Source organism: Arachis ipaensis, chromosome B07 (assembly GCF_000816755.2).
Source record: "Arachis ipaensis cultivar K30076 chromosome B07, Araip1.1, whole genome shotgun sequence".
Lineage (NCBI taxonomy): Eukaryota > Viridiplantae > Streptophyta > Magnoliopsida > Fabales > Fabaceae > Arachis > Arachis ipaensis.
The window spans coordinates 21,513,743-21,526,446 of record NC_029791.2 but is presented as its reverse complement, the minus strand read 5'-3'; the positions used below and the strand labels follow the sequence as shown (position 1 = coordinate 21,526,446).

At 36.8% G+C, this 12,704-nt stretch overlaps 1 protein-coding gene and 2 long non-coding RNA genes across 4 annotated transcripts; 1 reads left to right on the top strand and 2 right to left on the bottom strand.

The window, feature by feature from the left end:
* Positions 3,458-4,140, bottom strand: LOC107606890 (cytochrome P450 76C4-like). Its single transcript, XM_021107738.1, is given in 2 exon segments — positions 3,458-3,679; positions 3,681-4,140. Coding segments are annotated over 2 exon segments (564 nt in total). The 5' UTR covers positions 4,023-4,140.
* On the top strand, positions 4,247-7,565 carry LOC107609707. Of its 2 annotated transcripts, none has more exons than XR_001613244.2 (2): positions 4,247-6,887; positions 7,203-7,565. It is a non-coding gene; the product is annotated as an uncharacterized LOC107609707 (long non-coding RNA). The 2 variants fall into 2 exon arrangements; XR_001613245.2 differs by having other exon boundaries at positions 4,258-6,876.
* On the bottom strand, positions 5,353-8,686 carry LOC110264907. The gene is made up of 2 exons (XR_002351240.1): positions 8,004-8,686; positions 5,353-7,900 (listed from the first exon to the last, which is right to left on the bottom strand). It is a non-coding gene; the product is annotated as an uncharacterized LOC110264907 (long non-coding RNA).

Genomic DNA, 12,704 nt, shown 5'->3' with positions numbered 1-12,704 from the left:
TGTACACCATTTCTGCAGCAGGTGCCGAGGGATTTGAGACCTTGATCAGAGGTAACTGTGAAATAGCTGGTAGAGTTTTAAATGCATTATTTGATTCGAGGGCAACATATTCATTCATTGCATTTGAAAAGAATAATGAATTAGGGTTGAGAATAGTGGTCTTGGGTTATGATCTAACGGTGCATAATGCTACTCATGAAGCCATTGTGACTAGGTTAGGATGTCCACAAGTGTCATTTCGAGTCAAACAGCGTGAATTTGTGCATGACTTGATTTGTCTGCCGATGACTGGTCTCGATCTCATCTTGGGATTGGATTGGTTATCTAAGAATCTTGTCTTGCTTGACTGTTCTGAGAAATTAGTATGCTTTATGCCGGAAGGGTCGGAAGCGCCGGTTGTGGTAAATAACTATTATTTGAATTCTATGATAGTAAATTATTCTGGGACTGAATGTCAGGGTATTATGATGTTAACTGCGGGTGTTTCGGGTGATGATCAAAGCTTAGAGAAAATTCCGGTTGTTTGTGAATTTCCTGAGGTGTTTTTGGATTATATTGATGAATTTCCACCTATTCGAGAGGTTGAGTTTGCAATTGAGCAGGTACCTAGGGCAGGTCCGAGGTCACCCTTAGAGATGGCCGAGCTTAAGGCTTAGCTGAAAGATTTGTTGGGTAAACACTTTACTCGCCCAAGTGTTTCTCCGTGGGAAGTGCCAATGTTAGTGGTAAAGAAGAAAGATGGGAGTATGCGCTTATGTGTTGACTATAGGCAGTTGAATAAGGTTACTGTGAAAAACAAATATCCGCTACCAAGGATCAACTTAATGGACGACCAACTACAGGGAGCCGGTGTATTTTCTAAGATTGACTTGCAATCTGGGTATCATCAGATAAGGGTTAGAGATGAGGATATTCCGAAGACTGCTTTCCGGACGCGATACGGTAACTATAAATACACGGTGATGTCTTTCGGGTTAACCAATGCCCCGGCAGTGTTTATGGACTATATGAACTGAATCTTCCATCTATTTTTAGATAAATTCATTCTCGTTTTCATTGATGACATCTTCATTTACTCTAAGACTGAAGCAGAACATGCGGATCACTTGAGAACTATGCTACAAATATTGAAGGATAGGAAATTATATGCCAGGTTATCTAAATGCGAGTTCTGGAAGAGAAGTGAAGTTTTTTGGTCATGTGGTAAGTCAACAGGGAATAGCTGTGGATCCTGCTAATAAGGTTGAGGCAGTAATGAATTGGGAGCAACCAACTTCTGTGACGGAGATTAGGAGTTTCCTAGGTTTGGCGAGTTATTATCGGAGGTTCATTAAGGGATTTTCACAACTCGCCTTACCTTTAACCAAGCTGACTAGGAAAGATACACCTTTTGTTTAGAGATATAATTATTTATGTGTTTCTTCCTATTAGTTTAAACTTTTAGGAGGAGTAGTATTATGACATGGTATAAGAATTTTTGCGATAAAAAAATTTAAAATTCAATCCAAATATATTAAGGATATAACAATTTATGTATCTTCTCTTGTCAATTAGATTGTGATATGTTCTTGTAAACCTCATTTTCATTGAGAAAGGAAACAGAAAAGCTTGAACAACTCTCTTCTCTCTTTTTCTCTCCTTAAAGTCGATTTTTTTTTATGGTTATCATTCTCTGAACTTACACTTCTTTACATCATTCTCATGTATTATTAATTTTTTATTGGCAAAGTTACCTTTCACTACTACCAAATGTTAATCTTAAAAATTGATTTAACGAAAGAATGTACAATAATAAATCAATCGTCATGCCTTATATATGTATATTATAAAAAGAGTAAACTATCATTTCTACCCACAAAAGTTAAAAACACTGACATATCTACCCATAAAAAAAAAGAAATTACTATTTGTACCCATAAAATATGAGTTCCATATAACAAAATTATCCAAACACTAAAAAATTACATAAAAACCCCAAATTACCCTTATCATCATCCGCATCATCCACCCCTCCTTCTCTCCTTCCCTGTCTCGCCCTCGCCTGAGCCAAACTCTGAGTTTAAAGGCACCACCACCTCATTTCCTTCATCACTACCATCACCACCACCACCACATACCTCTATTATCATCTTCTTCACATAAATCAACAACAACAACAACAACAATAGAAAAAACAAAGAGGAAAAATGAAGAAGCCAGTGACAGATCCACATAAGAAGAAAATGCTATGAAATTGAGAAGGGAGAAATTTGTAGCTGCGGTGTGATTTCAAACAGCGAAGGAGACACCACAATTTTAAATTCGTTGTCCAATTCATCCACGCCCTTCACTGCTGAGTTTCCTATTTTTATTTTCTTCCCCTTTTCATAACTCAATCAATGCAAAATCTGCAATCCCATAATTACAATTTTCTATTTTCATTCTTTTCTTCATTCAATGATGCCTCTTTATATGTGTGTGTGCTTATCTTCTCGTTTTAACTTGCATGTTGATTCTAAAAGAAGTCCCTTTTTTGGGTTGAGGATTCGAAGAAACAGAAGAGAGAGAGAAGCAAAACACAGAAGGGAAGAGAGAGAAAGAGAGAGAGAGGAAGGAGTTGGCAGAGTTAACGGACTCTAGTGGCGGCGAGGAGCTCAGAAAATGAAAAGAGAGAGAGAGAATAGGGTTAGTGGTGGTGGTGGTGGAGAGAAAAAGATGATGCAGATGATGATAAAGGTAATTTGGGAGTTTTATGTGATTTTTTAGTGTTTGGATAATTTTGTTATATGAAACTCATATTTTATAGGTACAAATAGTAATTTTCTTTTTTTTTTATGGGTAGATGTGTCAGCGTTTTCAATTTTTGTGGGTAGAAATGGTAGTTTACTCTTATAAAAAATTACTTCCATCAATTACATGCTATATCAAAAAATTATCTCATTACAAAATAGATATATAAATTTAAAAATACACCTGTTGGTAAGTGATTTTGTAAAGTACACAAATTACTGTTGACAAACAAAATGAATGGTTTTGGGTAATTTTTGTGTTAGTGGTTTGATGAGTTGATGAATATTGATGTATTTAAATTTGTATGTCGATTATAAAAAATAAATAAATAGAAAATTCAACTAAATCAAATCAAGCTAGCTCTATTATCCCCAAGTGGACTCCAACTATTCATAAAGAAAAATGGCCAAAAAAAAAGTGTACAACAAAATTGGGGAGAAAGGAAGAGAAAATCTCCTAAAGATCAGAAGCCAAGAATAATTGGAAGGACAATGATTGCTCAATCTATAAAAGCACCACTGATTCATACTTCATAGAAATGAAACTATAGTTATTATAACATAGAAATTAATCAAGGATAATCATACTATCACTCAACCACTACTTTGGTGACTAATTAAATAATATATATATTTATATATAAATACATAATGACTGATATTGGTGTATAAATAATTTTTTTAAATATTTAATTAGCTAACATGTCCATGTCTTGTGACTTCATTTCATCAGCTAACTTCCAATGAAAGTGATACAAAAGAGATGCCAATATGAAATGTATGGATCTTGATGCAAAAGGCAATCCAGGACAAATTCTTCTACTAGCACCAAATGGGATATAGTCAAAATTTTTTCCCTTAAAATCAATTTCAGTATCCAAGAATCTCTCAGGTTCAAATGAATTAGGGTTTAGCCCAAATGCTTGAATCTCTTCCCAATGACCACACATTAACTAGGATTTGTGCATTGTTGAGAATTGTGAAGCCACCTAACTCTACATAATCAATTGCCTTGTGGGGTATGAGAAATGGTGCTGGTGGATGAAGCCTCAAAGTTTCTTTCACAATTGCATTAAGGTATGGCAGCTTTAAGGTGTTAGACTCTTCAAATTTTCCATTTTTGCCAAGTGTTTGATGAAGTTCCGCCCTAACTTTTAACATTTTTTCTGGATTATGTAACAACTCAGCCATTGTCCATTCTAGTGTGCTTGATGTTGTGTCTATTTCCGCCATTAATAAATCCTTAATTAACATTATTAAAGAATAAATTTTACAACAGATTTGATAGACAGCGACAAATATTTAGTGACACTTTATATAACCGCCACTATATAATGGAGTTATATATTTGTCAAGCCAAAATTTAAATATATTTAACTAAGACTTAAATATGTTTCCAATTTTATAAATATAGATAACTTTCATTTTTTTTTAGTAGTCTATCTATAATTATATATTGTGTTGGTCTTTAGTCTCTATTGGCTCTTTTAATTTTTTTTTCCTTTACCTATCATTGTACCTTTTTATCATTATAAAATATGTTATTAATTGTATTTCTATTTCTTTCAAACACTTACATGTCTAATCTAAAGGGTAAAAGGCTGTTTGTCAAGACATTCATATTTTCAAATACAATTTCTCTCTCACATGCATACAAATGAAGGAAAATATTCATAACCAATAATATAAATTAAATACTTAAACTTCACATTTTTTAAAATATAACCATTCATATTATTTTGACTCCTCTTATCTTTTTTTTTTCTCAAAGATATTAAGTTATTTTATTTCATCATTGGTAGAAATAAAACAAGCAGGTGTCTAAATTTAGGACAAGTACAAAGAAAGTGTCTCCCAAAATATCACTATTGTGATAAAAAGGTTGCGAGAACTGAATCGGTCATCAAGTCGGTCAAGTGATTAGTTCAATAATTTAATCGGGGTCGAACCGTAGTTAAACCGTTTTAATTCAATATACATTCAAATTATTAAAATTTAATATACAAATAGATATTATAGAAACTAAAGCAGTAACTAGGTATTATTATTTGTACATTTCAGTGTAAAAGAGTCATGTATATCATAATTAAATCAATTTTCTCTTGTATTTTCAAATTCTCTTTCACTCTACAACTTCTTGGCTCTTGCACAACAATAAACTGGTGTTGGTGCTGCATAATTCTCCTATTCAAGTTCTTCATCTCAGAACAACTCCTTTACCTTTAATGACATTCTTGGCAACAACATACACTTCTTGCTTTTGGAGGCTAGAACCAAGCAGATCAAATTCAATAATCACAAAAAAAAATTCAGAATAACAAACTTACATAAAAATTCAAATCACTGGCAACAAAAAATTCAGAATCATAAAAAATTTCAACAAAGACTTCTAATCAAGTATTTAATAATAAAAACTCAGCATTTAAAAACAGAAAACTCGGCCTCCAAAGTAAAAAAATACGAAAACAGAAAAACTAAAAGAATTTATACTCAAAACAAAGAATCCATACTCAGCATCAAAGTAAATTCAGAATCACATCACCAACAACCCCAAACTCAGAACACACAATTAACAAAATTAGCAACCACCGTTAAAATCAACCATCAACCCCAACTCAGAATGCCAGCAATCCAGAATCCAGACCAATATATCAATTCATAGTTCATATTTCACACAATTCATATGGCATTCAACAGAGCAGAATTGAAAAAATAAAAAAAATTGAACAGAGCAGAATTGAATTTCATAAAAGAATTGAAGAACAGAGCAAAGCAGAATTCTCAAATTCAACATACATTAAATTTATTCAACATTTGATTAATCATATAATAAACAAAATTTAAAAATTTAAAAACACAAGAACAGAAGAACAGAAATCCAGAACAAACAATGAAAACAGAAAGAATAGAAGAAGAGAACAGAACGACCCGCGACGAGAAAAGACAGAACAAAATATGAAAACACAAGAATAGAAGAGCCAGAAGCCCATAACTAACCGCAAGAGAAGTAGAGAACAGAAGGCCAGAAGCTCGAGCCTCGAAGTAGAGAACAGAACGACCCGCGACGTTGAGGCGACGACCCACGACGCTGAGGCAACGACCCGCAACAGTGGCGCTTGCTCCAGCGTCTGCTTCGAATCACGACGGCGGTTGTCCTTCGTGGGCAGAAGCTCGAGCCTGGAAGAGCTTAGGGTTGGGAGTGGGGGTGTTCTTCACTTCTTCGAAGAGATTAGCTTATTAGGGATTTGGGGTAAGCCTGCAACACGCGTTCTTCACTCTTCAGCCTTCATTTTCTTTCTTTTTTTTTCTTTTTTATAAAGCCAAACAACGCTGTTTTGCTGGCTGGGGGGAAGAACTGGTTCGCCCAGTTTGCCGATTAACCACCGGTTTAGCCGATTTTTTTGCCAGTTTTTTGAAGTGCGGTTTTGTAGGTGGACCGGACCGACTAGTGACCAGTTTTCGGTTAATTCGGTTGAACCGGCCAGTCTGGTCCGATTTTCAGAACATTGGATAAAATTGACAAATAATTAAGGTAACGTTTGTTTTGAAGTATTAGAACAGAGACTAGAAGACTGAGACTTAGTATTATGTTTGTTGACTCAAAGACTGGTACTAAAATTTCTGTCTCTATCTCCAAAATTTCAGTATTTCAGTACCTCCAAAAGGTGGGGTCACTGTAGACTGAAATTTTTAGAGGTAGAAACTAAAATTTGAGTAACATTTTATATCTAAAATATTCTCATTTCAATTAATTAATTCAAATTTTACCCTTTGTACAAATTAAATTAGAGCTTTATTCTTGTTTCAATTTCTGTCTTCCATCTTACACCAAACACAATAAGAGAAGAGAAGAGGAAAGTAACGGATCTTAAGGTTGAGGGAGCATGGAACTCCCCAGACCGTTCTGATAGCTCCTCATCGCTGCTGCCATAATCTCCACCAGGGCTTGCCTCTTCTGCTCAAAGACCAGGAGGTTCCTCACCTTCCAGATTTCAACACACAAGTGCGCTGCTACCTCCATCAGCTGTCGCGCATCTGGTTGGTGAGAGAGGGTTGTCTTCAGGTTCTTCCACCATTGATGGAAGTGTCCCGAGTAGTTCATCTGAAGGTATGGCCGAAGTAAGCTTCCTCTCCAAATTGCTTTTGATTCTCTGCAATTTACAAGGCAGTGGGTAACTGATTCCTTGAACTCTTGAGACTTAGAGCCACCAAAGTTAACTAAATTCATGGAAAACAAAGCTTTGATATAGAATTAAGTAGGATTATAAAAATAGAATCGATATTCAAAATCTGCTAATTCTTCAAGTTTTCTTGGACGAACAACTTGTGTGAAGTCGAGTTGTTGCAAAGAAAAAACTTTGATAGTGCAAACATTTTTGTTTCCTTAACCCTGTGCCTTGTTCGTTCTTTTTTTTTTCCCCTTCTTTCTAACAGGGCATCAATCATGTATATTATGAGACGGAGTTCAGGACAGAATGGTGTCTAGGAAATTCTCTAAGGGAGCTGCCATGCGCTTGTTGAGCGACAAAGTTGTTTCTGCAGTGGACACTCCCCCATGACATGTCCACGTACAAATTACTGACCTACTTTCGCACATACTTGGTATACACAGAATAGCATACACCACACAAAGATTTTGAAGACCCTAGTAACAACATATTCCTAGGTAGCTGTGGCTGAATCAGTTAATTTGGATGTAACAATCTAACAGGACCATATTTTATCTGCGTTTAGCTAATACATATCTATCACGTGTAGTACAGTTATCAGTTACATATAAAGTGATAATTACAGTGAGTGATGGGGGTGATAGTGTATTAGTAGTTCATAAATCTATCTTCGAAGCAGAAATCAATTGAAGAAAAAGTTATTGATTCAAGAGAAAGTTGAATAGGTGAACAATAATTACTTATCTACTTGGGGTGATTGTGCTGCAAAGATTAAGGAAAAACATCTACGAAAAATATAAACGAGTGCAGTTAATAACAGCTATATATTTGCATGTGTTTAACTATGATCATGGTGTGTTCCGTGATTGCATAAGTGAATTTGTATGGCATTATTATCTGATAGCTGCAGCTTTTTCTATTAGTAGTAGTAATAGAGGGAGAAGAACTGAGAGTTATTCAATCCTGCATAAGAAAACAAACACTTAAGCAACCACCATTCATGAATATGTCAGCATAACTGCATAAGAAACAACATTTGAAAAGCATAAAGACAAGAGGTAAGTACCATCAGGGAGAGAAAGAAGAGGCTCGAGAGCAATCGCAATGGCAAAGGGGGCAAGAAGAGATGGCAGAGAGGGACTCATTGAGATGCCAATAGAGTGGTCTGCCGCCAATGTAACCAATGAGACAGAATCCAACTGTCCACATTAACACCATGAACGCTCTCCGCTGCTCCTGTTCACCTTTCTTTCTCTTTCGTTTGTTCATTTTAGACAATGTTAGTATTATATAGACAATGAACGTTCCTCCATTTTGATCATTTGCTTCCTCAAAATTTTTAGTGTAAAGAGTATTTCTTGAAATTGGGGGTGTGAGTTGTGATCTGTGAAAAATGTAGTTATGGCCCCATGTATGTCAATGAAACTCCAGCCAGGAATTTTCTTCAATCCAAGAGATCTCATATGATTCCATACCTCACCCACTTCTTCCCACTTGTTTATCCAAGCATAGCAATGTGAAAGTTGTACATAATGCCCTGCATTCATAGGCCTCAGCATGCGAATGTCATTGGCAATTGCATCACCAAGTTCCTTATTACCATGTGCTCGACATGCATCAAGGATTATGCCTAAAATATCTAGATGGGGCACTAAGAATACATTTCGGTACAGGTTATATCCTCCTCGACCTTCCCTGCTCGACTGAGGAGATCAACCACACAAGCATGGTGTTCAAGATTGGGTGCGATTCCGAAATCTCTAGTCATCGATTTGTATATGCTCAATCCTTGGTCTACAAGTCTATTATGACAACAAGAAGATAGAACTGACAAGAAAATCACATGGTTTGGTTTAATCCCAGTTTTTAGGAACTCTGAGTATAACCTAAATGCAGTTTCTCCTTTGCCATGATAGCCATACCCTGCAATTATCGCACTCCATGACACCAAGTCCTGATATGGCATCCGAGTGAAACACCTTTGGGCGGCATCCAAATCGCCACATTTCCAGTACATGTCTACCAAAGAAGTGTCCACTAAGATGCACGACTGAAAGATGTTTCTTACAACATAGCTGTGTATCAATCTTCCCAAGTGAAGTTGTCCGGTTGACGCGCAGCCTTGGAGGAGGGAGACAATGGTTATTGAATCAGGATTTTGATGATCACTCCTCATTTCATTGAAAAGCAACAATGCCTTACATACATAGCCATTTTGTGCATATCCACTAACTATTGCGTTCCAAGAAACCAAATCCCTTTTACTCATCCTATCAAATATAATTAAACTCTGGTCCAAGTGACCACACTTTGCATACATAGTAACAAGAGAGTTTTGAGCGGCACTATCCAATGATAATTCTTGCCTCATGATGTAACCATGAACGGATGCCCCCAAATGAATAGATCCAAGTTTACCACATGCTGTAATTACACTGGCCATAGTAGCACTAGATGCCTTCACTCCGAGATTCAACATTTGGCGGAACACACACAGTGCCTTATCAGCAGAATCATTCTATACAAGGCCTGATATCATGGCTGTCCACAAAACTACATCCCTATCTAAAGTCCTCTCAAACATTCTGAAAGAAGTGTCAACGTTCCCACCTTTCAAGTACGCTACAATCAGTGATGTTTCAATATGTGCATCCAAGTGAAAACCACCTCTCAAAATCTGGCCATGAACTAGCATTCCTAATTTCAACTCCCCCTTTGATGCAACCACAGATAACACCGACCCAAAAGTTTGCCGATCAGGCGCTAACCCTTCCACCCTCATTGTCTTAAAAAGCAGCAGAACCTCAATCAGATTCCCAATCTGGGCATAGGCTGATATCAACGAATTCCAAGAAACTAAATCTCTTTGCTCCATATAATCAAACAACTTCCTAGAATCATCAATGCTTCCACATTTCCCATACACATTCAATAGAGAATTTGACAAGGTCATATCAAACATAAACCCATGCAAAACCGCACAGCCATGCAAACACCGCACTTGACTAATCTCTGAAATTCCAAATAGCAAGCTTAGCAATGTAACACTAGTGGGCTGAATTTTCCGGCAACACATCTCACCAAACAAGGAAAAAGCCTCAAGAACACGACCACCACGGGAATTGTGATGACAAGTCATCTTAGCCTAGTTTCACTAGCCTTTTTCTTTTATTTTCAATTGAATTATGCACTTTCTTGAGCCATAAGCAAGCCAATTGGGTAGATTTTCATGCTTCCTTCGATTTAATCAACCATAGATGAATTAATGCAATTTCATGAGGTTTTATGCTATAATTGTCACATATTATGAAAGAATGAATATCTCATGATTTTGAGCATAGCTTTGATGTGTTTGGTTGATTAATGATAGGTGAAGAAAGCTTGGAGAAAGGTTGAAGCAAGGAGGAATGGCTAGGAGGAAGAGAGGACAAAAAGTTTGAGCAAAAGTTTGCCTCAAACTTTTTGGCAAACGTTGGCGCATGAACAACACACCCTGGAGAGCAAAAGTTTGCGCCAACGTTTGCCTCTAATTTTTTGGCAAACGTTGGCGCCATGAGTGTGCAAGGGGAGGCCAACGTTGGAGCAAAAGTTTGACCCCAAACTTTTGCCCCAACGTTGGTATCAGCAAAAGAGGGTGGCTGATGTGAAAAGTTGGAGTAAAAGTTTGCCTCAAACTTTTACTCAAACTTTTACTCAAGCTTTCATGATTCCAAGCCCGGTTCAATTCGGTTCTTCTCCAAACTCCAAGAGCAATCAACCAAGGCCTCTATCAACCCAATTCTATCAAGAGCAAAGGCCCAATTGAAGGCTTGAAGACCATTTGAAGAAAGTGTATAAATAGCATAGGATTTAAGTTCTGAGGGGAGCTTTCCCTTTTAGTTTTCATAGAGAGTTTTCGGAGAGCTTTTGGTGTTGAGTGAATTTTAATTTCTGAGTCTCGGGGAAGGAGAATTGAATTCTCTTCCTCTTAGTTTTCTTGCTTTCAATTTCAATTACAATTGTCTTGGATCTTGGGTTGGAGAATTGAAGGAAATCTGTTTCAATCTCATCCTGAGATCTCTCCGTTTCATTTTACTGCATAATTGAATTTCCATTTTGATTAATTGCTTCTTCATCTACTTTCTCTGAGATTTACAATTCCTTTGCAATTGTTCTTGTTGGATCTAGGAAGGCATTGAGATCTAGACTTGGTTATCTAGTCTCTTGAGTCCTAAGATCTAAATTCTCATTTTACTTTCTCTGTTTAACACTTTTCATGCTCATTTACAATTCTGTTTTCAGATCTGATTCAATCCAAGTCACCTTCTATTTCTCTGCTTGTTGAATTTTACTTTCCCTTGTTTAATTTCTGCAAATTCAATTCCCAATTCCCTTTACAATTCAAGCCATTTACATTTCTTGCACTTTAAGATTCTGCAATTTACATTTCTTGCGTTCTAAGTTTCTGCCATTTAATTTCTTGTTCTTTAAGATTCAGCACTTTAAATTTCAGTTCTCTTTACTTTCATGCAATTTACCCATTCCCTTTATTTTCCATGCAATTTAAATTCTGCGAATCACAAATCACTCAACCAAATCTTGATTCGCTTGACTAAATCAACCACTAAACTAAAATTGCTCAATCCTTCAATCCCTGTGGGATCGACCTCACTCCCGTGAGTTATTATTACTTGATGCGACCCGGTGCACTTGCCGGTTAGATTTGTGTGTTTGGAATTCGTTTTCCAAAAATACACATTAAGTTTTTGGCGCCGTTGCTGGGGATTGATTAGATTGACAATGATTAAGTGAAGTGGAGATCTAGATCAAGCACTTTTTCTTTTCTGTTTCTTTAACTTTTGACTAACACGCTAACTGTTTGAATTTTTGCCTAAGCTAACTAATATTTCACTTCAGCCATGGATTAAAGTGTTATTGCTTTTCTGGTATTGTGTGATTCTTGTGTTTTGCTTGTATGTCAGATACAAGAAGAGAGATCCCTACCTTTCATGAAACTGACGAAAGAATCCTCCGAAGGCTAAGAAGAGAAGCAAGAGAAAAAAATGTTGCTGAAGAGGAAGAATCAGATGAAGAATATCATGAATTGGAGGAACACTCAACAAATCCAACAAATCCACCAGTGAGAATAGCCAACAACAATGGTCAACCCCAAAGGAGAGTCTTGGCTTCATATACATTTGCTAATCCAAGGCATTGTGGGAGTAGCATCCTTACCCCAAATGTCGATGCAAATAACTTTGAATTGAAGCCCCAACTCATCACTTTGGTGCAGAACAACTGTTCTTATGGAGGAGGCTTGTATGAGGCATGGGAACGATACAAAGCTCTAATCAGGAAGTGCCCTCCTGAGATGTTTAATGAATGGGATAAACTCCAAAATTTCTATGAAGGACTGACAATGAAAGCTCAAGAGGCACTTGACTATTCTGCAGGAGGCTCAATGCAACTCATGAAGACAGCTGAAGAAGCTCAGAACCTCATTGACATGGTGGCTAACAACCAATATTTCTTTGGCCATCAGAGACAACGCCAACCATCACTAAGGAAAGGAGTGATAGAAATGGAAGGGGTGGACACCATCCTAGCTCAAAACAAGATAATGCAGCAGCAGATTCAAGAATAATTTGAGCAGATGGCTAAAAAAATTGATAGTTTACAAGTTGCAGCAGTGAATACAAGCCAACCATCAACCATATGGGGACAAAATGAAGAAAACCAAGAAAATCAGCAGCAGGAACAACCTCAATATGCGCACAACCAAGGCTCA